The sequence below is a fragment of the Ursus arctos genome, unplaced genomic scaffold (assembly GCF_023065955.2).
Source record: "Ursus arctos isolate Adak ecotype North America unplaced genomic scaffold, UrsArc2.0 scaffold_32, whole genome shotgun sequence".
Classification (NCBI taxonomy): domain Eukaryota; kingdom Metazoa; phylum Chordata; class Mammalia; order Carnivora; family Ursidae; genus Ursus; species Ursus arctos.
In genome coordinates, this window is record NW_026623008.1 from 4,013,978 (window position 1) to 4,037,741 (window position 23,764).

A 23,764-nucleotide genomic window follows, 5' to 3' on the forward strand; every position below is an offset into this window, starting at 1 on the left:
ATTTATTCCAGCTTCTGGGGTCTTGTACCTGTTGCTCCCTCTGCTTTGAGCTCTTCCTGGCTTTTGCTGTGTCTTATCCTGCAAGGTCTCAGGCTCAGTGCCCCCCTCTGCCCATGATTACCTAGTGTGCCCTCCCAGCTGCCCTCCTTCACATCATCCTGATAATTTTCTTTGGAGCATTTAGCATGGTCTTGTCATTACTGTACTTGTCTATTTGTATACTTGGTGAACCTTGGCTGCTGTGTTCCCTCCCATGGGTATGGCCTACGGCTCTGCTCAGACAGATGAAGACAGGAATGGATGGATTAAACAAGCCCGCGTATCAAGAATGAACATCCATTTCCTACTGCCCCTCCAGAGGGAAACTTCTGCATAATTAATTTATAAAGCCCCCTCCAGTTTTGTATGCCAGCTCTACTACTTACTAGGGTAACATTTTCTACTTTCTAAGGCTGTCCTCAGGATTAGATGAATTAATACAAGTAAATGAACTTTGAATTAGTACCTTGGCCCACAACATCAGCCATTGTCATTATGGTTATTGCTGCTTGGAGCACAAATAGAACCCCGGGTAGAGAGAACCCTGAAGAGAACAGGTAGTTTACACCCAGAATTCACTTCCTTTCTTCCCCCTGTCAGACTCCTACTCATCCTTCAAAACCCAGCTTGAATATTAATTCCCAGATTTTTCTAGCCAATTAAGTAAGACTTTATTGAGCACCTTCTGTGGGTCAGGCTCTGGGCTTGACTCTGATTTCAAGAGAGGCGGAGACAGAAGCTGCTTTCCCAGAGTTCAGAATAACACGTGCAGAGAAGGCCAACAGTGATGGAAGGATGGAAGGCACTCTAGAAAATAACACTGGGATCAACAAGCACTGGCCAGGCCAAGAACAGCAGAGGGAGCCCTGCCGGAAAGGATCCGAACCTCCTCTCCCTCCCCATCCCCGCCCTTCTTATTTGGACCTCGGCTGGTGATGGGGGTGGGGATCTTAATTATTTAGAAGCCTAGTAGGTGCATTTCACTTCATTAAACTCGCGCGCATCACCGAGAGGCCGGCCCTGTTTCACCCAAGCTCTGAGGCTCTGAGAGGTCAGTGACTTGGCCGAGAGACCCCAACCAGCCAGACGCAGGCCTGGGATTCCAGGCCCCCCACGCGCTCTCTCCCGCACCCGGCTGTCTGCGGAAAGGCGGCCGCTGCTCTCTGGCGCTCCCTATTGGTCGTGGAAGAAATGGAAACCCGCAGACCCGCTAGCGTCCCGGCCCCAGGCCGCAGGGAGAGAGCGGGTCTAGCCAGGGTGCCTCCGCACCCCTGAGGAGCCCAGGGTCAGGGTCCTCTGGCCCCGCCCTGCACCGCGCTCCTGCGGCTCCGGGCTCCGGGCTCGGTCGTCCCGGGCGGGGGCCAGTTAGAGCCTCGGACCCTCGCCCGGCGCGGGTCTTTCCAGCCTCGGCGTTCCGCCTCTGCCCTCGGGGCGAGGAGCGGAGTTGCTGCGGCCGGAGCTCTCGTGGCGGCGCAGCGGCCGGCCTGGGAAGGGTGCACGCGAGCACCGTGCCCGAGCAATGCAGCGGCCCAGCGCGGAAGGGGTGTCGCCTGAAGAACACCCAGAGGACACCGGGAGAGGAATTCCTGGGGCGGGAGTGAGGCGAGGTGGGCAAGTGGAAGCAGGGGAGGCTAGACGTTGGGTAGGACGCATTGACCGGTCCTGCGGCCTGACCTTCCAGGGCCACCAAGGGCGTGCGGGAGAGGCAGGGAGCGCGCACAAGACGCCTCTGCTCGCCTCCTGCCAGTCCTCCCTGCTCCGGGCGGTCCCAACCCCAGCGCTCCACGACTGCTGGACGCCCCGTCGGGTCCGGGCGGGGTAGAGAGGAGGGACCTGCGTGCGGAGCCCTCGGGGGACGCGGGGGCTGGCGCGGGCTCCGCGGCCAGATCCCCGCACCGGGCACGCCCGGCCTTCCTGAGCTCTCCCAGAAGATGTCGGGAGCTATCTTCGCGCCCCTGGAGGGCCTGGGCGCCCTGGACGCCGCGAGCGGCCACCCGCTGGTGTGTCCGCTGTGCCACGCGCAATTCGAGTGCCCGTGCCTGCTGGACTGCTTCCACGACTTTTGTGCCGGCTGCCTGCGCGGCCGCGCCACCGATGGCCGCCTCGCCTGCCCGCTGTGCCAGTGAGTGCCTCAAAGCCCCAACAGACACCCCCCACCCCCGGGGAGATTAGCTCTGTGTGGGCGGGGAACTAGGTGTAGGGAGGGCAAACCTCTGGCTCTGGGCTGCACCCAGCCCGCACCTCTCAGCACCAGAGTGCGCAGGCTCCTGCCCATTATACAGAGCAGGTTAACTGAGGCCTGGAGTGACCAGCCAAAGGCCTTCCATAGCAAGTCCGGAGGCAAGAGCGAGGCTAGAACACAGGTCATGTGGCCACACAGTGCTGCTACAGTAAGAATCTCAGCACAGCACTCATAACACTGCCAGAAATCCACTCTGGGGATCCCTTGAGTCTTAGATCAACATAAGCAGGTTAAGTTGGCTCAAGTTACAAGTGGTGTCCCTAAACCTGTGCAATACAACAGGAGGGGATTGAGAGGGAGGTTTCCGCCTTTGATATCCCAGGCTGCCACCCACCCCAAGGGCCCCCAGCATTCACCCAGAACAGCGCAGAGGGAGGGACAGGGTCAGAGTGAGCACTGGGTGAGATATTTATTGCAGATGCCAGGCCCTATTTTTAGTTCCAGCCTGGAATGTGGGGGGTGGGAATGGAGATAGGGAGCCGTGGGGAAGGGGCATCTGGATCTTGGCTGCAGCTTCTCCACAGACACCAGACGGTGGTGAAGGGCCCCAGCGGGCTCCCTCCGGTGGATCGGCTGCTGCAGTTCCTGGTGGACAGCTCAGGGGATGGCATGGAGGTGGTGCACTGTGCCAACTGTGACCTGGAGTGCAGCAAGCAGGCAGGGATGCCTGGGGGTGGGCTGGAACCGGGGGTGCCAGGTTTGGTGGTCCTGAAGCTTCCAGTGTGCGCCCAACATGTCCTTAGACCATATCCATCAGTAGATTCTCCAAAACCTAAGGCACCCTGGATCCCAAATGTAGGCCCCATTTTATAGGTGGGGAGACTGAGGTCGGGAATAATTGACTTGAAGCACTAGCAGACAGTGGCAGAGGTTAAAGTCATTTGATTTGGGGAGAGCTTACTGGTCCTCAACTCAGGGTGGAGTTGTGACCTCCAGGAAGGGCAGTCCAGTGCACAGGCTTGGGGCCTGTCCTTAAGGGCCCACTGCTACCTGAGGAGCTGTCTGCAGCTACCTGCTGCCCAAGGGGAAGTGAGGACAATGTGCTGTGGGGAGGGGTGTTCCTGCCTCCCCCCCCCCCAAAGTCTATGAAAGCTAGGCTTCAGGTTGGGCTGTGGAAGGCACATGGGACTCCAACTTGTGGAAGCTGCATGGGGTAGTACCCCAAGTCCCAGGAGGACAGCCCTGCCGGAGCAAAAGGTCGGGGTATGCTGGGCAAGTGCTGGCTTAGGTGAGATCCAACAGTAGAGAGATGACCAGCGGAAGGGGAACCAATAGATCCTCATTCCCTTTCTTCTCCCAGCCACGTTGTGACTCCAGATGGCCAGGGTGGGCACTGTCGTTTGGCCACTATTGAGGGTGCCAAGGAGGGCTTGAAAAGCCTTGAAGCTTGAAATTTTGTTGTAGGTAAAATGTTTCTGCCGTGCCCCACCCCGTTCGCTGTCTCTTCTCATCGGTAGACTGGGTACATTAGAGCGTCAGGATCCCACTGAAAGGGCTGCACGTAGGCGCGTACCTGCCCCAGGCTGAGACTGACGCTCTCAGGGACAGGTGCGGGCTCAGGCTCCCTAGCCCGTGGGCAGGCTGAGGCTGCGCTCCGTCCTCCGTCCCTAGGATGCAGAGACCACGTACTTCTGCAACACGTGTGGGCAGCCGCTGTGCGCGCGCTGCCGCGATGAAACGCACCGGGCACGCATGTTCGCGCGCCATGACATCGTGGCCCTGGGCCAACGCAGCCGCGACGTGCTCCAGAAGTGCAGTGAGTGCGGCGGGCCGGGTGGGGGCCCGGGGCCGGGCCGGGCCGGGGTGGGCCTGCCCGGAGCCCTCACCACCGGCCCCCGCCGCAGCGCTGCACGCCGAGCCCTACATCATGTTCTCCACCGACAAGAAGTCGCTGCTGTGCATCCGCTGCTTCCGGGACATGCAGGGGTGGGTAGAGGAAACGGGAGGTGAGGGAGCGGGAGGTGAGGGAGCTGGAGGGCGGCCGGGAGCGGGACTCACGCGCGGGATCCCCGCAGGGAGAGCCGGGCGCACTGCGTGGACCTCGAGTCAGCCTACGTGCAGGGCTGCGAGCGGCTGGAGCAGGCGGTGCTGGTGAGCGCGGGGTGCCCGGCGCGCCGGTGTCGGGGATGCGCGCGCCCGCCAGGCTGAGGCCGCCCTGTTCCCAGGCCGTGAAGGCCCTGCAGACGGCCACACGGGAGGCCATCGCGCTGCTGCAGGCGATGGTGGAGGAGGTGCGGCGCAGCGCGGCGGAGGAGGAGGCCGCCATCCATGCCCTCTTCGGCAGCATGCAGGTGAGGGGTAGTGGGGACTGGATGGCAGCACGCTGAGCGTCCTCACCAGCCAAGACCCTGTACCCACAACAGCGCATCTCCCGTCCTTGTGGAGTTTGCAGCCTAGCAGGGCAGCAAGCGTGGAGCTACTTCTAGGCGTTACTTAGTCACGTGGCCAGGAGAGGTCCAGCCCCAGGCTGGTGCTAGTGGGGAAGGTTGGTGAGGGAAGGCCTCCCCCAGGAGGTGACATTTCAGGTAAGGGCTCCAGGGCTCTCAGGCGGTGGGCTGCAGGAAGGAAGGGCTAGGAGGCCTGAGACACAGCCAGCCTAGCCAGCTGTGTGGCGCGGACCCAGGGGTGGGCAAGTGCTGGGAGGTGGCAGGCTGAGCATGCCCAGTCACAAGCAGCTGTCCCTCCCAGGACAAACTGGCAGAGAGGAAAATGCTGTTGCTGCAGGCTGTGCAGAGGTGAGTGGTGGCAGGGATCTCCACGCCCTGCACCTTGGCCTCACTGCCTGGACCGGGGCAGACCCTGCCCCACCCCCGGAGCAAGACCTCGGGTGAGGAGGGCAGGGTGGCTCAGGGTGCGGGAAGTGCTGACAGGGGAGGATGCACAAAGGTGGTGGGGAGATGGAACCTGCCCCCTCTGAGGTCCCCATTAGGTGGGGATGAGCAGCCTCCCCTTGGAGATGAGGCTGCCTGCCCCTCCCCCAGCCAATACGAAGAGAAGGACAAGGCCTTCAAGGAGCAGCTCTCCCACCTGGCCACTCTGTTGCCCACCCTGCAGGTAAGGGGAGCTGGGGGTGCAGGGTTGGCCAGGTACTGAGTAGGGCCCCTCCCACAGGCGCCCCTGGCCAGGTACTGAGAAGGGTCCCTCCCGCAGGTTCACCTCGTCATCTGCTCTTCCTTCCTCAGCTTGGCCAATAAGGCTGAGTTCCTGGACCTGGGCTATGTGAGTCCCCCTAGCTCCTGAGGGGTCTCCCCCCTCCCCACCAGCAGCCCACCCTGTACACCGGACTGCCACCTCAGGCCTTGGCAGCCTGCCACTTGGTGGCTGGACCAGGGCTCTCTGGGCTTACCTTCCCCTCCTCCACACCATCATCTGCAAACCATTTAGCTGAGTCCCTTTTAAAAGGACAGTGAAGCCTGGAAGGGAGCATGAGCCTCCATTCCCCCAAAGTGTAGGGTGTCTACAGCCACCCCAAATCACCCCCAACTTTCCTGTGGGTTTGGGGGCTGGGGTGGTGTGGGAGTTCTGGGACAGTCCCAGGGAAGGGCTGGAGTCCCCAGTGCACAGCAGGTAAAGTGCCAAAGACAGCCTTGCCTTCAGGGCTCGGGGCCTCACTGTCGTCCCCCATCCCCCACCCCTACACGGGCCTGAGCACCCTCCTCCCGCTGCAGGAGCTGATGGAGAGGCTGCAGGGCATTGTCACACGTCCCCAGCACCTCCGGCCAGCGCAGAATAGCAAGGTGCACAGAAGAGCGGGCTGGTCTGGGGCGGGGGGTGGGGGGACCAGCGAGCAAAAAGGCCACCTCACCACCTGCTCCTGCCGCCCAGATCACCAGCGACCACCGCGCTGAGTTTGCGCGCTGCCTGGAGCCGCTACTGCTGCTGGGGCCGCGCCGGACAACAGGTGCTGGAGGCGGCACCAACACGTGAGCAGCTGGGGTGCCCTCCCTGCAGTGGGGACGGGCTGTGGGGGGCGGCACAAGGTACCCGCCTCAGTGGGGACTTGCTGCTTGCCACCCTCCCCAGAGGCTGGAAGTCCCTGCTGACCTGGCGCAGAGCCTGGTTAGGGGAGGATGGGGAAGACCCGGGGGCTGTCCCCAGCTGCCACTGCAGCCTGGGCCACCCAGGATGGGCACGTAGGGACTGAAGGGAAGGGGCAGCTTGGGGTAAGGCCTGATTTCCAGGCCTTAGTCTGGAGAGCCAGAGACACAAGAGGAGTTCGGAGAAATGCCTGAGCTGGATGTATGGGCCAGGGACCCCAGGGCCCCAGTCAAGGGAGACTGGGCATCAGGCCAAATGTCCAAAGTCCCGTGTGTGAATGAATAAACAGTTTACTCCGGACCAGCCCTGTCACATCCTGATGGAGTCTTGTCTGTACACTGACACCTCCCTGGGGAAGTTTTAAAATACCACGCTGATGTCCTTGGTCTTGGGTGGGGCTCACAGAGGCTTATTCAGCACCCCTAGACGGCACACTGTTCTGGCGTGCCGTCTAGGGGGAGAGGCTGAGAGCCTGGAGGAGGGGAAACCCTCCCAGCCACCCCCCCCCATCTGCGTTCACATTGGCTCTCTCCTCAGGCTAGCAGTGGGCTCAGGACCCAAGGTGCTGATGGGGCCCAGCTGCCCTTCCCCAGTGGGAAAGATGCTGGGATCGCTGGTCCAAAAGCCCACGCTGCACCGGTCCATCAGTACCAAGGTGCTGCTGGCCGAGGGGGAGGATACCCCGTTCACAGAGCACTGCCGCCACTACGAGGACTCCTACCGGGTGAGTGGGTCCCGGCCACCTGGCCCCCCCGCAGTGAACACGGCCTTGCAGGCACTCACTGCGTCTCCCCACACAGCGGCTGCAGGCAGAGATGCAGAACCTGAAGGACCAGGTACAAGAGCTGCACCGGGACCTCACCAAGCACCACGCGCTCATCAAGGCGGAGATCATGGGAGACATCCTGCACAAGTCGCGGCAGGTGGATGCGCAGATCGCCTCAGAGTACGCCTCCCTGGAGGGGATGAGAGCAGTGTTCCAGGAGGTAGTGACCCCCCTCCCAGGCACCTAACTCCCCTGCAGCCTCACCTGTCAGCTGATACAGGGGCGACCCCAAGACAGGAAGGGGATAGAAAGAGGACCTTGGCCTGGTCCATCATGAGGCCCTCGTGTGGCAGGCTCTGGAACTGGGGTCTTTGCCTCCTGGAACCACGTGACCTAGCTGGGGCCTGTCCTGTGGCCCTGAGTAGCTAGAGGACAGAAATGCCACCAGTGGAAATTCCAACTCACGGCCATATGCAACGTCCAACTCACTTTCTCTTTCAGATTTGGGAGGAATCCTACCAGCGCGTGGCTAACGAGCAGGAGATTTACGAAGGTCGCAGGCAACTGCTGCTGGGTGCACCCCTTTCCTGGAGCTAACCCACGTGCTGGCAGGGACAGGAAGTCAGTTACCCACTAACCAGATACAGACTCTTCCCCATAGCCCTTGACTTTGCCCCAGTTGCTAATGCCCCAAAATGATGCATGTGAGGTCAGGATTCAGTAAGTAGAATGCCTTCACAAGTCTTATGTTGCCCTTTAATTAAAGAGGCAATTGCTGACGTAGTTGGGATATTTAGACGGTACGAGGCTTGAGAGTAAAAGAACCTGAAGCCAACAAGACCCAATGCTCTGGCCTTGGCTCCCACAGCCCAGCTCCATGACCTTCTCCAGCTGAAGCAGGAGAATGCCTACCTGACCACCATCACCAAGCAGATCACGCCCTACGTCCGCTCCATTGCCAAGGTGAAGGAGCGGCTAGAGCCCAGGTGAGACCAAGGGGTGTTCACAGGAGAGCCAAGACACTTAAGAATGTGTGTGGGAAAGGTGCCACACATTCAGAAGAACTCCTTTCAGGAAGTCAGTGGGTCAGGTCATGAGGGATTACTCAGCATCTGGGCAGACCAGTTCTGGACATCTCCAAAAACACAGAATGAGTAGGGTGCTTTGAGTTTCTGCTTCTAGGCACAAAATCACCCACCTCTAGCCCTCAGGAATAGGTCAAAGCAAAAGATACTTCTTGGGAGCGTAATGAGGGCCCTCAGCAGATCCGGGCAGCAGGACACGGAGGAGAGAGCAGAACTTCCTCACTACATGCTTAAGCCAAGTCTTACGCACTGTACTTGGGCATCAAAAGGTGTTACGGTGACAGAGGGATGTTGGTGACAGGTCCTCAATGTGCCTGTCTCTTGAGTCGCCTGGCCCCAGGGTGGGCTGGTTGCCCTAGAGGTCTGGTGCACAGCAGTCACCCTGAGCTCTTCCTCTACCACCCTCTTGGGGACTCCTGTTTGCCTCACTCCTGCCTTCGATGCTGCCTGTACCCCGTGCTTTCTCTTTCATGGTTTGGTGGAGTCTTACCACCCCCACCATAGTTCTTTGAACAAGGGTGCACAGGAGTCTGTTTTGGACAGCACCAGTCTGAAATGTTTTTATTCTGCCTTCACACTTGACTGATAGTTTTGCTGGGTATCGAATTCTAGATTGAAATTCTAGACTGGAAATGATTCTCCTTTGACAGCATTGTTGTATTATTTTCTAGCTTCCAAGGCTCTTTGAGAAGTTTGAAGGCATTCTGATTCCTAATCCTTGTGACAAGACCTCTTTTTCTCTTTAGAAGCTTGTGGAATTTTCTCTGGTCCCAGGGTTCTGAAACTTACCACTGGTGAGGGTCTACTTCCATCCATCAAAAAGGACCAGGTCCTTTCAGTCTGGAAGTTCAGGTCCTTCAGTTTTGACACACATCTTTTTGAACCAGTGAGTTGATTTCATTTCTTCTCTTTCTGGAATCCCTATTACTGGATATTGGCTTTTTTGGGCTGGCCCTCTGATTAGCCTTCTCAGTGTTTTCTTCTATCTCTTTGTCTCTCTGCTGTACTTTCTGTGAGATGCCCTTTTTCTTCCAACCCTTGTACTGAGTTCTGCATTTTTGAAGAAAATTTCCAAGAGCTCTTGTTTTGTACCCTAGACTTTTTTTCACAGCCTTCTGTTGTTTCACGGACATAGTCTCTTACCCCTCTGAGGCTGATAGGTGTTTGTTGTTTCTTTCTCCCTTAAGTCTGTTTCCTCCAAATGTGTTTGTTTAGGTTTCTGTCTTCCATGTTAAAGGCTTTTCTCTGGTCATCTTTGATCATGTGCTCATATTAGGAGCTGGGGAAGCAGGGGCAGACTGGATGCTCAGAGCATGTGGGTGGCACTTCAGTGCAGGGGACTGGGGTAGACAGGGCTTTTTTCTGTGTTCTCCCGTCTCCTTCCCGAAGGCCACCGTGTAAAGCATTTGCAGGCACACCTGGTTTTCAGCAGTTCTCACCTGTGTGTGGTACCCTCCCAGAGACTAACCCTTTGGCAGGGTGCAGGAGGGGCAGCTGCTCCACAGTAAGGATCTTGACTGTCACCCCCTCCCTACTTCTGCCCCATCCTCCCCGTTGCAGAGGCGAGGGAGCTGCCAGTTGCTGGGCCCCCTAGGATTCTGTGGTGTGAACAGAGTTGGGCCTCGGCTTGTCCTGCTGTCCACTCTGAGCTTGGGTTTCTCATGTCTGCTGAGGTAGTTAACCACTGACCACATGCCCTCCGGCTTCAAAAATTTTGGTGTTATCCTATTCTGTTCTCGACCTGGAGAAGTTTCTTCCCCTATTGTTTTGGCCCCTTTACTAGAATTTTAGCGAGTCTGAGGAAGAAGGAAAATTAAAGTGTGTGCAATTGTATGTTCATCCAGAACGGCCAAGCCACCCTGCAAGTGAGCCTTCTGACAAGCATGCTGAGAGGTTAGACTCGGCACAGCTTCTGCACAGTTGTGACGGTGACCCGGTCTACCCAGGACTAGCTGCAATGTCTCCTCCTCAGAGGGCATTCAAAGTCATTTACTCCACCTGCCGTGCAATTCCATTTATCAAACCTCAAAACCAGACACGACTAACCTCTGGCATTAGCAGTCAGGATGGTAATGATCCCCGGGGGCCTCTGGACACACATGACATTCTGGTGCCACCTGCCCAACTTGTTCAGGCTGTGCACACGTACCAAGCCTTGTTCTTATCATTTGTGTGCATTTCCCTCTGGGTGCTGTGCGTCGGTGAGAAACTAGCTTCAAGTAATGTGCTCCTGGCTGCCTGGCTCTGTGGGGAAATGGCGCCTGTGGTCAATTTTGGGAAAGGGAAAGGTCAGGCTAGAGCCCAGCACCCAGAGGTTTGGGGGAGGAGGGAGGCTGCCTCTATCCCTTTCCAGGGCACGATTTCCAGGTGTCTTTCCAGGCTGCCTCTGCTTCCTCCTCTTCCACTGCCGGCAACCCCACCCACCCCAAGCCCATTCCTATGGCCAGTTGTCATCAGTGGCCTCTGGCTGCAGCCCTTGATCTCTCAGCAGTGCTCACGGGCGTCCTCACCACGCTCTCTTGCTTCTGAGGCAACCCACACTTGTTTCCCTCCTGCCACTCAGGCTGTCCCTTCCTAGACTGGCCACTCTGCCACCTCTGCTCAGTGCCCCAAGTGTCAGCTTTCTCCAGGGCCCAGTCCTAGGGCCTCTCCCCATCCCCCATCTATGCTTAAGGGTCTATCCAGTCCCCCCAACTTTAAAATCCCACTGAGACACAAACAACCTCCAAGCCCTCCCCAGCACAGGCCCTCCTGGGCTCCAGACCCCTCGCCAACTGCCCCTTCTTGGGGGTCTCCACTTGGACCCGTCACGGGTGCCTCAGATCCCCTAATGGCAGGACTCCATAACCCCCCCCCAGTGAGTGGCATCACGTTACCCAGATGCCCAAGTGAGAAGGCCAAGGGCTTCTGACTCCTTTCCTTTCCGCACCCGATTTCCAACCAATCCCCAAGTCCTGCTGACACAACTGTCTCAGCCCATGGTTGTCTCCACGGCAGCCCCAGGCCAACCCACCATCACCGACCCTCTCCGGCCCCTCCAGGGTGTTCCATAGCCAGCGGTCTTCTTAAAGCCTAGAGTTCCCATCACTCCGGGGCCTGACAGCGCTTTTGGGACCCTCCCTGTCCACCTCCAACCACACTAGCCCCCCACCACACCCTAGTCACAATGGCCTTTCAGCTCCCCAGAGAAGTCAGACCAGTTCCCCCTTCCCAGCCTCTGCCTGGAATGTTCTTGCTTCCGACTGTCCCAGAGATCCTCCCCACACAGGTCTCTGCTCCTGACATTCCCTGCTGCCTGGCCCCGCAGTGCCTTCTTCCCAAGCTCGGCCTGTCTTCCTGACCACAACGCAGCTGTCCTGAGAGCAGCCCTGGCCCTCGGTCAATATCTGAGGACCAAAACCCTAGGCAGACCCTTGAGTGTCTCATTCAGTTTGGTTCTGTTTAAAGAGAGAGCTGGAGGACTGGCAGTGGCCGGCTCGGCTGCCTTCAAGCCTCCCAGGAACTGTTTCTCTCACACAGACTTCAGGCACAGGCAGACGAACAGTCGGAGCACCTACAAAACATGCATGATGACAGCGCCAGTGGTGAGACTCAGGCCAGGTAAGTACGGCAAGGCTTTCCAGCCCAAGTGGCAAGTGTTTCAGTCTCAGAGACAAACATGGGGCACAGAGACAGGCCCCAGGTTTTCCTCCCCATTTGGCCCAGGCTTGCCACTGACCAGCTCTATGGCCTCGGCTGGGTCTGTTTGTAAAATACAGGCCCAGAGAATTCACAGAGGACAGATGTGACCTGCCTCCTAGAATTAGAAATGGCCAAGGCTGCTGCCGGCACCGCTCACACAGCCGAGGGCTGCAGCCTGGCTCGCATGCGTTTACACCAAGTGACTCAGATTCACTTAAATGAGAAGTGACAGGATCATTTCCTGATGCGAGAGCATCACTATCCACCGGAGACACGGTGTTTGCCAAAAAACTTGCCAGAGGAAGAAAAGAATGTGCGGGAAGAGATACATCACTGTCACGGGCTGATCTTTCAGTATTTTGCTCTCAGTTAAGTGTGCTCCCCCCGGGGCAGGGAACGGGGCGGCAGAAAGAGCGGGCAGAGCTTGGAGGGCACGGAGCAGGCTGCAGCTGTGACAGACCAGAAACTAGTCTCACCTTCCCTCCACCACAGTTGGCTCAGATGCTCCAGGGGGTGTCCGTTCAAACCTGTGGTCACCACAAGCCACTGAGAAGGCCTGAACTGCGGATACTCAGGCAACTAAACATCATTACACATGAGATGAGAACCCTTTAGGAGATGATACAGTTCTCGTTCACCTACGGGTGCTTCCGGAAAGGCTTCCCATTCCAAAAGCCTCGGCCCCAGTGGGTGTTAGTGCTGGCATGGGGGTGGCGAGTAGAACTCATGTCACGTGTTCCTTTAGGAATGACCCGGTGGGTGTCACAGAGAAGAGAGAGAAAACATCAGAACCCAGAGGGAATGGCCGGACTCTGAACAGCCTCACAGAAGAACCTCCACTGAAAAATAAAGATGCTCACAGACCCAGACAGAAGAACGGGGGTGATGCCCCCACACGGAGAGAGCGCCCGACTTAGCAAACGGGACTGGTCCCGAGGGGTGGGCATTTTACAGCCCGCACCTCAAGACTGGGACATTTAAGAAAAGGCTGTGCCCATCATGAGACAAAGGGTAATCACTAAACAGCAGAAAGACCCAGAAACTCTGACAGGTCATTTCAGATTCTTTGGCCTGAGCTGAGCATCCCTCTTCCCTGTGTTCCCACTGCACGAAGTCTTGGTCCTCCTCACGAGGCTGGGGGCAGCATCCCGGGGCCGTGCGGAAAAGCCCTTCCCTGCCCTGCCACCTCCTTCTCATGCCTGCCGCCCCGCAGTCCCGCCGGCCCGCACCCCCGCCGTCGGAACTCCAGAAGGGACTCCAGCAGTGGGCAGCGCCTGCCCCGCCTCAGACCAATTCAGTCTCCTGAGCCAGGGCCCCCGCCGGACAGTTCCGCCCAGGAAGCTGAGCTCTGACTCAGCAAAAAGGAAAAACCGTCATTCCAGTTTTCTCCTTTCACATGAGGACTGAACTCACCCAGCAAAGGAGACGTGGCTGGCGGCGTGTGTGGCAGGAGATGGTCACGTCAACTTCTCCGCAACTTTTTCCTGCCTTTCCAGACAACGGTCACTCTCCCGTGTTCACCTTCTATTGATAGTAAAGGACGGCCCAGAATCGACTTTTCTCCAGGAGTTTCCACTCCTGCATGGTGCCTTTCTATCGGGTGGAATTTCACAAACGTTTAGGAAGGAAAATTAACCCGGATGACCTAAAATTTAAAGTTTTGGAGGCAAAATATCCAGAGTCACATTTTAAGCATATATCCAGCTTGATTCAGTGGTTCCAACAGCGAATGGCTCCCACGAGCTGAGCCAGGCAGACCAGCACATGAACACCCAACAGCTCGCACCCACGGCTCCGGAGCGCGACGCTCTCACTCTGGAACATCGCAAACCCACGGGAGCCTCAACGGCAGGAGGAGCTTGTCATGATGAACTCGTTCGAGATTAGATTTTGGAACTGAATTGAATGGGCAAAATACATCTGGTTTTATGCTGTAGGTCCCGGACATTTCTTAGTCAGAGGTGACATGATTACATCCCACACAATCACGCTAGGGTTCATAGTGAAATCAAGTACAGTTTTATTTAAGAATTGGAAAGAATATTCAGTATCTGTGAAAGAAAATCCAATTTAAAATATTTAAATAAACATTTCTGCATGTAAAAAGAAGAGTAGAATAATTACTCCATTAAATTACTCTCCTAGCTATGGGGCGGCTTCCTCTAGAGCGGGTGCTTGGGACCGCCCCTGACGGCTGGCCCTCCGCCAGCCCAGGGCGTCAAGCTCTCACAGCAGGGCAGAGAGCAAGCCTCTCCCACCAGCCTCAAGTCACTACAGAAGCAAGATGCGGTGGGAGATCACAACTAAGGCAGTAAGAAAGTGCAGAGAAGGGACAGTGGTTTACTGTACCTATGACGGAGGGCCTGCTACCAGGAGCTTGGGCTACGGCCAACCCTCCAGAGCCTAAGCTATTAACACACGTATGGTTTAGGAGTATTTCCCTATCATGTCAATCACTCAGAGTGTTAAATAAATGGAAGGGATTAATAAAGTTCAGTCTTTAGGCTCAAGAAGCAGTTCCTACAAATGATGAAGGGACAGTGGGGTATGCTGCCTTTCGCTTTCAGCCAGGCTCATGCTACTCACTACCTCTTTTCTGTAAACTGCTATTCTCGGCCACAGCCTGCAAATCCTCACAGAATGTTTCCTTTTACGCTGCTTCAAAGTCACTTTGTTCTGCGTATCACCTTTTCTCCATTTAAGAATCTCCACTTTAAAACCCGCAATGGAAAAAGTAAGTCATCTCTTGACAGTTTCTTAATTTGAGGGAACTGGTGATGTGGCCTTTACCCAAAAAGCCTTTGGGAATACCCAGAAAGCCTGTACTTCATTAACCTGATTCTCTGCCTGTACACTGTCACTGCTAAATTTATGAAGTTAAAAATAATCTGAAAATGCCAGTACTAGATGAAAGTCAATCACTTGCCAAATCCTCCCCTAAGTAGTTCATCTTTTCTCCCCAAGTAAATGCTGACTTCTGCCCTGGGTGTACGAGTCAGGGTGGGGGGTGTCTCCCTCCCCCTCCCCCTGCCCATGGGATTGCTCTTTAAAGCCCAGGTGGTATAATGGCAGCATCTCACTGCAAAACACTAGGCCTACCTCCTGAGCTCAAGGGCCTGGCAGGAAGGTGGGCTTCGTGAACTCCAGCAGGTGGACGAAGTTGAGATCACCAAATGCCAACACCTTCAGACTTTCTGTCCACAGAGCCAGGGCCCATCATTAGCTGTTCTCCATCTATTAAAGACAACTTCACAGCCCCCCCCCCCCCACCTCCATGGGAATGAAAGCTGGGTCCAATCCTGCTAGATGCAGCACAGAACTTTCCCTCAAGGAGCTGAGGATTGCTGCCCAAACCCCAGCCATGTCCTCTTCCAATCTGCAATCCCGATGAGTGGAGTTCACTTTGCTAAGCGTGGAGAACAAGTCAGAACTGATTCAATTCAAGTTCCCAGAGTAAGTGCATGTCGACGTCCCACTGGGGAGTGTTCGTGCCAGACAGACCCACTGCTGAGAGCTCCAGCAGCGGCCTCAGCCGGCCTGGCTGCAAGGCCCACTTGAGGGCCGATGGTAGGGTCCACTCACACCAGAAGAGTGTCATCCCAGGAATCAACAAACCCGTAAACCTCTTTGGTATATATATATATAATAACGAAAAAATTAATTAGGCCATGAAAGCTAGAAGTCAGTGCTATTTCTGAGTTGGTAACATGCTCTTTGCACGCACAGTTCCAGCGTCTGGTGCAGCTGACCAGGGTCCGCGTCTGTGCGATGCCACGCGGTGCAGACTCCATGTATGCCTTCTCTCTTATCTAAGTATTAGAAACGTTTGACGTTGTTCTTCTAAGTTTTCACAACACCCCTGTGAGGTAGGTGGTATTGACCCCATTCTACAGATGGGGAGTCTAGGCACGGAAAGGTTAAGTGGCTCCTCGAAGCCGCCAGGCGCGGCGCGGCAGCTGGGCAGCTCTGCAGCCAGGGGCGGCCGCCGCCTTCGCGCACGGGCTTCGGTGGCACCACGGCCAACTGCAGGAAGGATTTCACGCTGAGGCCAGGGCCCTCTCTTGTCCAGAATCAAACAAGGGTCTTAAAGCTGATGTATTTAAAGCCAACCACTCTCCCCAAACTTGAAAAACAAAAATCCTGACTAAATCTCCGTTGGGATCATTTGCTCTATTTAAGACTGCTGTGAGCTGACTTGCTTGAATTGTGCAGTTATAGATGCTTGAACCCCTTTGGAAAAGACAGTCTGAAATGGCATTAGAGTTGGTGGAGTTTTGAGAACAGAACATAGAAATCAATAGTTAATAGATTTCAACTGAAACACAAAAATATAAGCTATGATGCAGTAAGACTAAAATCCCAAATAAATGGAGAGCAGTAACTCCCAATGGTTAACAATGTCTCACACAGTAGGTGTTCAGTAAGCATTGCTTGGATAAAGGAAAAATGACACATGCCTGTCGCTGATAACAGCCCCCTCTTGGGAGAGGAGCAGGAGCCCGGACCCCGGGGAAAGCCACAGGGGCCCACAGTCTCCCCGGCTTGGGATGCCCTTGTTAACACAAAGCCACTCAGCCAAATCGTCTGGAGGTGTCCATGCTGCCTTTCTGCCAAATAAAAGGGCTATAAACACCGAGCCCCTTTGAATTTATACTGCTATTTATAAAAAATAGATATGTAAATACGACTAAATATATTAAGAGCCGAAGTGTCTTATAGAGAATCACCTTTAAAACTGTATAGATACTCATGCACTTAAGCACGGGAACAAGGAGGTCAAAGCTGTGCTGTGTGTTCTTCGGTTACAGATCGCGAATGTACTTCTAACACTAAGCACTGCTGCCCACACACCCCTTCCTGCCAGAGAAGCCTTACTCGGTCATGAGCGAGTCCACCGCTCCTGAGGGGTCTTGCTTACACTAAATGCCTTGTGGGGGACGGTGCGCGGCCGGGGCTCTCACCGGGGCCCTTCTGGAGGGGCACTGTAGGATATTGCTGTTATTTGCTCCTTGTCCATCTCTGATCTGTGTCCTACCTTGATTTAGCCCAAGAACAGACTGCTCTAGGGTGTGGAGTCCTTTGGTCCTAAGGCCTTCTGACCATTTGGTCTTGAGTGATATTCCAGAAGAGTAATTGGTGACATATAAAATGGTTCAGAAAATCCATTCCACAGAGCGGCTGACCAGAGGCAGTTGTGACCCGGGCCACGTGCAGTGGGAGGCCCCTGGGCCCAGCCTGGCCCGCTCCTGCTGTGTTATAGCTCCACCTTGACCCCTTTTATAAAAGGCAGGCCTGTGGGCACCCGCTTCTTATACTCCAGGTACTCCTCTCCAAAAAAGTGAATTAACGAGATCTCCTCTTCTTCTGTTCGATCTCGGAAGAATCGCCACACTGTCAGAGCGTAGCCAACGCCACAGATGGGATTACACAGCATCACCTGGCGGGGGACACGAAGTTGATCAGGGTCAGTGTCCTGACACCGAGAACTTCATCAGCACCTGCTTCTCCTGAATATCTACAGAGGACTTCCTGCCAATGGCCCAAGAGACTCTCAAAATACTGTTAGGGTCTTTGAGAACGGAGGCCATTCACTGAAACCTTACCACTACTTTCGCATCAGAGCTCAACACTCATCACTGTCGTTTTTTTTCCAGACACTTTTCTGTTGTTCCTCTTATGTGAGAGAGATCTAAAAATTAAAAGATCAACTTGTCATGGGACGCCTGGGGTGCTCAGTTGGTTAAGCGTCTGCCTTCACCTCAGGTCATGATCCTGGGGTCCTGGGATCAAGTCCTGCATCGGGCTCCCTGCTCAGCGGGGAGCCTGCTTCTCCCTCTGCCTGCCGCTCCCCCTGCTTGTGCTCACTCGGGTGCTCTCATTCTCTCTCTGACAAAGAAATAAATAAAATCTTTAAAAAATAAAAATATTAAAAAAAAAAAGATCAACTTTTCAGATTTCAATACTCAGGGCAGGTGATGGCAGCTCCTGATTCCACCCCAGGTGTGAGTTCCCGTGGGGCTCCCAGCCTGCCCCTTCCTGTTCCACATGCGCACGCACACACACACACACACCCCCTCGCAGCTGCCTCGCCCCCCACTCCTGGCCCCCACAGCCTAACCCTGTACCATATACAATGCTACTGTGAAATCACTTGTCTTCAAACTACTCCCTTGCCCAAACCAAGAAAAGCAGTGCCTTGGTCACTTCCTCCAGCGCCCTTCCACTGGGCTACCCACTTGGACTGCCTCTCACCTCCCCACTCATGTGCTTTTCCCACTTTGAGAACGTCTTCCCCACTGATCCACCCCCAAATAACCCCTCCATGCCAAGAACATCTCCCAGCTCTCAGGAACTTCTGTGTGGTGTGGGAAACCCACCACTCCACCCCTGCCCGCTCTGATGGACCCCCATGGACATGTGTCTTCCCCAAGGGGTTGACTTCCGCCCAGAGAGCCAGGCACGTGCCCTCGACTTCTTATTCCCATGACTGCTTACAGGGTACCTAACTGTATTTCAAGCACAAGCTAAGCCCTTTCCAACCAACGAGCCCCCACAGCAAACCTCGGAGGTGGCACTGCTGTCCTCACTTAATGTGTGAGAGCAGGGAGGCCAAGCAGCCAACATCAAAGCCAGGACTGGCCCGGTTGGTGATCCCGGAGCCTGTGCCCTCACAGCCACCATACACATGTGGCTTCTCAATACACCCTGTAGTGGGGTTTCCCAACTGCAGGCCACAACCTGTTCCTGAGCCCTGAAATCCATTCAGTGCATCGTAAATAGCATTACAAATAAGACAAGAAACAGATATTTTGTACACAGTAAGTACTATCCTGGGAAAGCCCTGTTCCATTTTTATGCACACACGTGTGCTGGGTCACAATATAAAAAGATCTATGGTCACAGAGGCCAACCCTTCAGTCCTAGAGCACTTCGGTATGTAGGCAGCATTTACGGCAAATGACACAATTCAACTACAGTCAACTCGTTCTCAGGGAATACGATGTTGATGCAGGGAGTCTTAGGGTTCAGAAATGTGAGTATTAAATTAAGCCGTGGGCGGGTGTCCTGCCCCTTCTACACCACTGGGGGTCACCAGAGAGTCCCCGACAGACCGTGCATTGCCAATGGAATGCTTCGGGGGCCCCAGACTGGATTTTCCCAAAGAGGTGAGGAGTCTCCTAAGCTCTCTGGCCAAGTCTTTCTGGGACCAAGAGAACATATTCAAGAGGCAATGGGCAGGAAACAAGGGTCGTTCTGAAACCTGAGACAGAATAAACCCCTGTAGCTTATGTGAAATCCAATCCAGACCTTAGCCTCATCTAATGAAAATCAGAATCCACTTGAGCAGCAGAAGGTTCTGTCTCCCCAAAGCTCCATCTCTGTCCTCACCCCACTGGGGTACCCCAGATCTACGTTAAAGAAGGAAGGAAGGGGTACAGCAGATGGGTAACAGCACCTAGAATTGCCAGGAGTTTACAAGGTTAGGACACCCAGATTTTAGGTACATCGTAAAAATGTTAAGGACTACATCAGTTCTTTTGCGTTTTATTTCGTTCTCACTCAAAACGTGACAGGGGGCACATGCACCTATTTAAAGGAGACCAACAACCTAATAAATCCACTGATATCCACTGAATTGTACGCTTTGAAACAGTGACTTTTATGGTATGTGAGTTATGTCAATTTTTAAAAATGTAAAAGAAATTAAAGGCAACCACTGTCATTTCTGATACTGTACCTGGGTTCCAATACTCCAGTAAAACCACCCAACATAGGAAGGATGCCGGAACCAAGCGTACACTCCGCTTGTCACCAGAGTGTGGGTTTCTGATTTTTCATTCTGCACCACGTGGTTGAAATTGGAGCCAGCTGTGAACATCGCCGCTTTCCTCAGACATTCTCCAAAGACCACCATCAGCAGCCCCATGGCACTGAGCCAGGTGATCTGCTTCAGTTCTGGAGGAGAGACATGTGACAAACAGGAAGTGAAGACATGGGACTGTGGAGCTCCCCCTGTGGATGCTTAAAATTAACCTATTTTTCCAAGGCTAGGAACACTATGAAACATGCTAGTGGGTAATTAGCATTTGTCATCACATTAAAATTTAATTATAAGCAAAATACATCCCCCTAAGTTGTGCTGTTCATCTGTTTAAAGTGCCAACAACTCAATTAGAGCGTCTTGGCAAAGACCTGATGGACTCTTCATCCATGTCCCTCTGCCACATGTCCCCTTCCTTCCCTTAGGGACAAGGACAGCTAAGTGAACCAGAGAAGGATCTAGTGTTTCCCGCCCTGGCTCTTTACTGACTCCTGGGAACCACACACATTTTACTTAATTTGCTGTGGAAAGTTCAATTTGAGAGCAGGTTTCAGATGCAGAGGTTTTTGCTAATAAAATCTTCACAAGAAAAGTCTCAAGTCACAGAAAAAGAACGGATGCAAATCTCTGACTGTAAAATTAGTATTACAGTTATCACAGGTTGGGACTTCATATTAGATAGTATGGTATGTTATGGAAGGCTTAAGGCAAACGGTCAACACATGGTCCTCCATTCAAAATCCAGGAGCGGAATTCACAAGCTCTGCTTGTCCTTTATAAAGAGCTTAGTGAGGATAGACATCTGGGGAAATCACTCTGAGAGATTATACCTGAGAGGTGAACCCATGTCACTGCCCTCAGACCTGCACAAAAACCACTTCTCCCCTCTGGAGGAGAAAGTAGGATACACTGACCTGGCCAAAAGATATTTTCTAGTGTGAACTCTATCCAAGAAGAAAGAGCAGCTACTGTATACTCCAGACTGTGATTCAGGAGAAAGGAATCCAAGGACAGACTTTTGGGATTATTGACTGCTGTGACTAAGTATTCAGAATAATGGAATAGTGACAAGGAGCACATATACCTGTTTAAAAACAAAAAGAAAGAGAAGTAAGTTGGGGCAAGGGAATCAAGTCAGTCATAACTCAAAGTACAAATCTGGGTCTGCTGTACTGTCCCTGAATTCTAAGAGGAGGTCCCGTTGTTACCTGAGAGTGGACACCAGGCACCCACATGTAACATGACTGCTCAGGTCTGCAGAAGGTGGGGTTTTAAAAGGACTACATGTGGAATGTAATAGACCAAACAAACATAGGTATGGAAGGCATTATGGGCCCTTCAGCCTTTTAAGAATGACACTACACACAGTAAAATATGAAAGTGGGACATAATCAAAATAAAGCAGTGATGTATGTTGAATACAAAAATTCAAAAAAACCAAAAAATTCCAGCAAAGAAAGATTCGATGGCTCAGAGTATTTGATCACAGGAGATAAAGCTTTTTACCTTGAAGCCACTGGTTCATATCCAGGTCAGGGACTAGAAGGCTCAAGGGCCTGAAATCACAGTGTAGGGGAAAATCCTACACTGGCCGTGGGGGATGCACTAGATGTGACCTAATAGAAATTAGAGATGGAAAAGGCCTGTGAAGAGGAGCCAGAGCCTTGCCCCTTCCTGTCACTGAGGACCTGTACCCTCTTCTGGGAAGGGCTCGTCACATTACTGATGAGGGCACCTACGGGGAAGGTGCCAGGGAGACCTGTTTCTGCCTGCAACAGAAGCAACCGGTGGGCACAAGTTCTTAGGGTGCAAGACATAGGAATCTAGACGGAAGTTAAAGACCTTACAGAAACCAGAACAGCCTTCAGCCAGTCAGAGATGAGACACAGGGATGAGGAAGTACCACTTCTGATCCTCTGATCCTCCCACCCTTGCCTCAAAACCGTCCTTCCCAAAGTAGTTCTTACCAGCCAAAGTGATTCCAAGAAGACTGGCTAAAACTTAGCAACATGCCGCAGCCGAACACAAAGCCAAGGAAACAAGCGCGGATGGCTATCTGAAACGGACCCAAAAGAAGCTCAATCATCTGGCTGTTCCCTGAGCACATACCCTACTTCCTGGCGTAGGTAGGCTACTGGCAAACACGTAGAGCTGGTGTGCCTGAGCAGAGATTAACAGGGTGAAGCAGGGGTGCCAGGTTCAAATCCCGCATCCACCCCTCTCCGACTGTGTGGCCTTGGGCAAGTTACTTAGCCTTTGTGGACCTTGGGTTTCCTCATTAGTACCCACCTTTTAGGACTGCTGTGGGAAGTACCCCTGTAAAGCACTTAAGAGTAAGTTCTACGTAAGTTCTAGCTGCCATTGCTATTATTATTCCCATTGCTATTCAGAGCCGTGGGAAAACAGCATGAACCCGGTTTATTGGCTGGATTCTCCCAAAACCACGCAGCGAATCTAGCCGAGGCAAGCGGGACTCCGCGCCCACCCCCTCCAAGGAACTGCGGGGACCTCTGACCTGAGAATTGGCAGCAGGTTAAGTCTCCACACCTTAAATTACATAAAAGAGCTCGTGGGCCCGCTCCCTCCCCACCCCACGCGCCTCTGCCGCAGCTGCTGAACAGCACCGCAATTTCCCACCCACTCCGCGGGAGATGTGGGGGCCCGCGCCCCCCGAGCCCCGAGCCTGGTGAGGCTGGGTCCCACCTGCCGCCTGAACTCGCCAATAAAGAACACGCCCGGGGGAAGCGGCCCCGGTCCCCCGCAGGCCCAGCTCCCGGACCGCCCCGACCCCGAGGGGACGGAGCCCGCGCGCCGTGCCCAACCCACCAGGCTCCCGCCCTCGCCCCGGCCCCGGCCCGCCTCCGCCCGGCCCGCACCTGGTAGCGCGGCGGCCGGTAGAGCAGCAGCAGCAGCGCGTTGAGCCCGGCCACGTAGAGCGCCAGCCCGGTGCGGCCCTGCAGGCCAGCGCGCGTGAGCAGCGGCAGCGCGAGCACCGAGGCGCCCAGCAGAAAGGTGGCGAGGCTGAGGCGCGCCTCAGAGCCCGGCGGAGCCCGCGCCGCGCAGCCCGCCATGGCGCCGGGCGGCCGACCAGCGGGCGACTGCGCCGGCTGTAGTCCGGGGAAACCCGCCCGCCGCGCCTGCGCACTGCGCCGCCGACGCCGACCGGGAAGCGCCGCTGCCCGGAGCCGCGCGCCTCCCGCGAGCTCTCGCGATACCGCTGCGCCGCTGGGCTGGCGCCGGACTTTGGCGGGAGCGCCCCGCCTGCGGCCCCGCCCCGCAGGTCCCCAGAGCCCTTTCCCTCCCCCCCGGATCCCCTGACCCAAGCCGAGCGGCGAACAGCGGGCGTGGCCGCGAGGCACCTGGGTCCCCGGCCGAGAAGTGGCCGCCGGTGTCTGCCACAAGGGAGCCCCAAACTCAAGAATGTCCCGGTCCGAAGAACTCTGAAGGGACCCCGCCCTCGGCCGGCCCCGCGTGGCCCTCCTCGCGAAGCTGACACCCTTGGGCGCGCAGGCGCGAGCAGGGCGGCCCGCTGGGTGCCCAGGCTGCTTCCGTGCGGTGACCCTGCCGCTAGGGCAGCTGGAAAACCCCGATCGGGGACTCTGCGCGCGGGATGACCGCCCACTTCAGTTCGCGGTGAGGGAGAATGTCGGCCAATCGTGGAAAAGCTCGGCGTACACCACGATTTTCAAAAGACAGAATGCAGAACTCACAGTGCGAGCTTGGCTTCGCTTGGAAAAGTAAAAGCAAACGTGTGAGCCTGGGGAAACGATGGAAATATAAGCACAATTGTTTAACAGCGGTCGTCTTCCGGTGACAGAACAGTGGGTGACTTTCACTGCCTTCTGTGTATGTTTTTGTATTTTCCGTATTGTACACAATCAACATATATTACTTTTTAAATCCGAATTTTTTTTAAAGGGTTAATGTCCTCACCCGGGGGAGCTCAGAGAGGGCTGATGAAAGAGAAAGACAAGTAAGCAAGTGACTAGAATAACTATGGTGGGGTGGGAGTGGGATAGGAGCCAAGTAAGAATGGAAAGGAGAGAGAGGGACTCCAGGGAGGGGCCTTCAGGTGAGCAGGCAGACGGTTA

At 54.9% G+C, this 23,764-nt stretch overlaps 2 protein-coding genes across 3 annotated transcripts; one reads left to right on the forward strand and one right to left on the reverse strand.

The window, feature by feature from the left end:
* Positions 1 to 980: 980 nt before the first annotated feature.
* RNF207 (ring finger protein 207) lies at positions 981 to 13,957 on the forward strand. Of its 2 annotated transcripts, XM_026519971.4 has the most exons (17): positions 987 to 2,161; positions 2,806 to 2,938; positions 3,893 to 4,037; positions 4,126 to 4,207; positions 4,297 to 4,372; positions 4,447 to 4,572; positions 4,970 to 5,016; positions 5,263 to 5,335; positions 5,432 to 5,500; positions 5,950 to 6,018; positions 6,107 to 6,204; positions 6,857 to 7,043; positions 7,120 to 7,305; positions 7,587 to 7,638; positions 7,954 to 8,071; positions 11,690 to 11,770; positions 12,597 to 13,957. In XM_026519971.4, the coding sequence occupies exons 1-17, from the start codon at positions 1,971 to 1,973 to the stop codon at positions 12,766 to 12,768; spliced, it is 1,905 nt and encodes a 634-aa protein (XP_026375756.1). In that variant the 5' UTR covers positions 987 to 1,970; the 3' UTR covers positions 12,769 to 13,957. The 2 variants fall into 2 exon arrangements, with proteins under 2 accessions (XP_057161402.1, XP_026375756.1); XM_057305419.1 differs by lacking the exons at positions 11,690 to 11,770; positions 12,597 to 13,957 and adding an exon at positions 10,015 to 10,445 and having other exon boundaries at positions 981 to 2,161.
* On the reverse strand, positions 13,848 to 22,810 carry ICMT (isoprenylcysteine carboxyl methyltransferase). The gene is made up of 5 exons (XM_026519976.4): positions 22,550 to 22,810; positions 21,641 to 21,729; positions 20,588 to 20,757; positions 19,590 to 19,807; positions 13,848 to 17,288 (listed from the first exon to the last, which is right to left on the reverse strand). The coding sequence occupies exons 1-5, from the start codon at positions 22,742 to 22,744 to the stop codon at positions 17,106 to 17,108; spliced, it is 855 nt and encodes a 284-aa protein (XP_026375761.1). The 5' UTR covers positions 22,745 to 22,810; the 3' UTR covers positions 13,848 to 17,105.
* Between the last annotated feature and the right edge of the window lie 954 nt (positions 22,811 to 23,764).

Coding starts and splice junctions, on each gene's coding strand:
- RNF207 (XM_026519971.4), top strand. CDS start 1,971: ATGTCGGGAGCTATCTTCGCGCCCCTGGAGGGCCTGGGCGCCCTGGAC. Junction 4,373..4,446: donor GGCTGGAGCAGGCGGTGCTG/GTGAGCGCGGGG, acceptor CCCTGTTCCCAG/GCCGTGAAGGCCCTGCAGAC. Junction 5,336..5,431: donor CTCTGTTGCCCACCCTGCAG/GTAAGGGGAGCT, acceptor TCCCTCCCGCAG/GTTCACCTCGTCATCTGCTC.
- ICMT (XM_026519976.4), bottom strand. CDS start 22,744: ATGGCGGGCTGCGCGGCGCGGGCTCCGCCGGGCTCTGAGGCGCGCCTC. Junction 20,758..21,640: donor TCTTGGAATCACTTTGGCTG/GTAAGAACTACT, acceptor GTTTTTAAACAG/GTATATGTGCTCCTTGTCAC. Junction 17,289..19,589: donor ACTGGAGTATTGGAACCCAG/GTACAGTATCAG, acceptor GTCCCCCGCCAG/GTGATGCTGTGTAATCCCAT.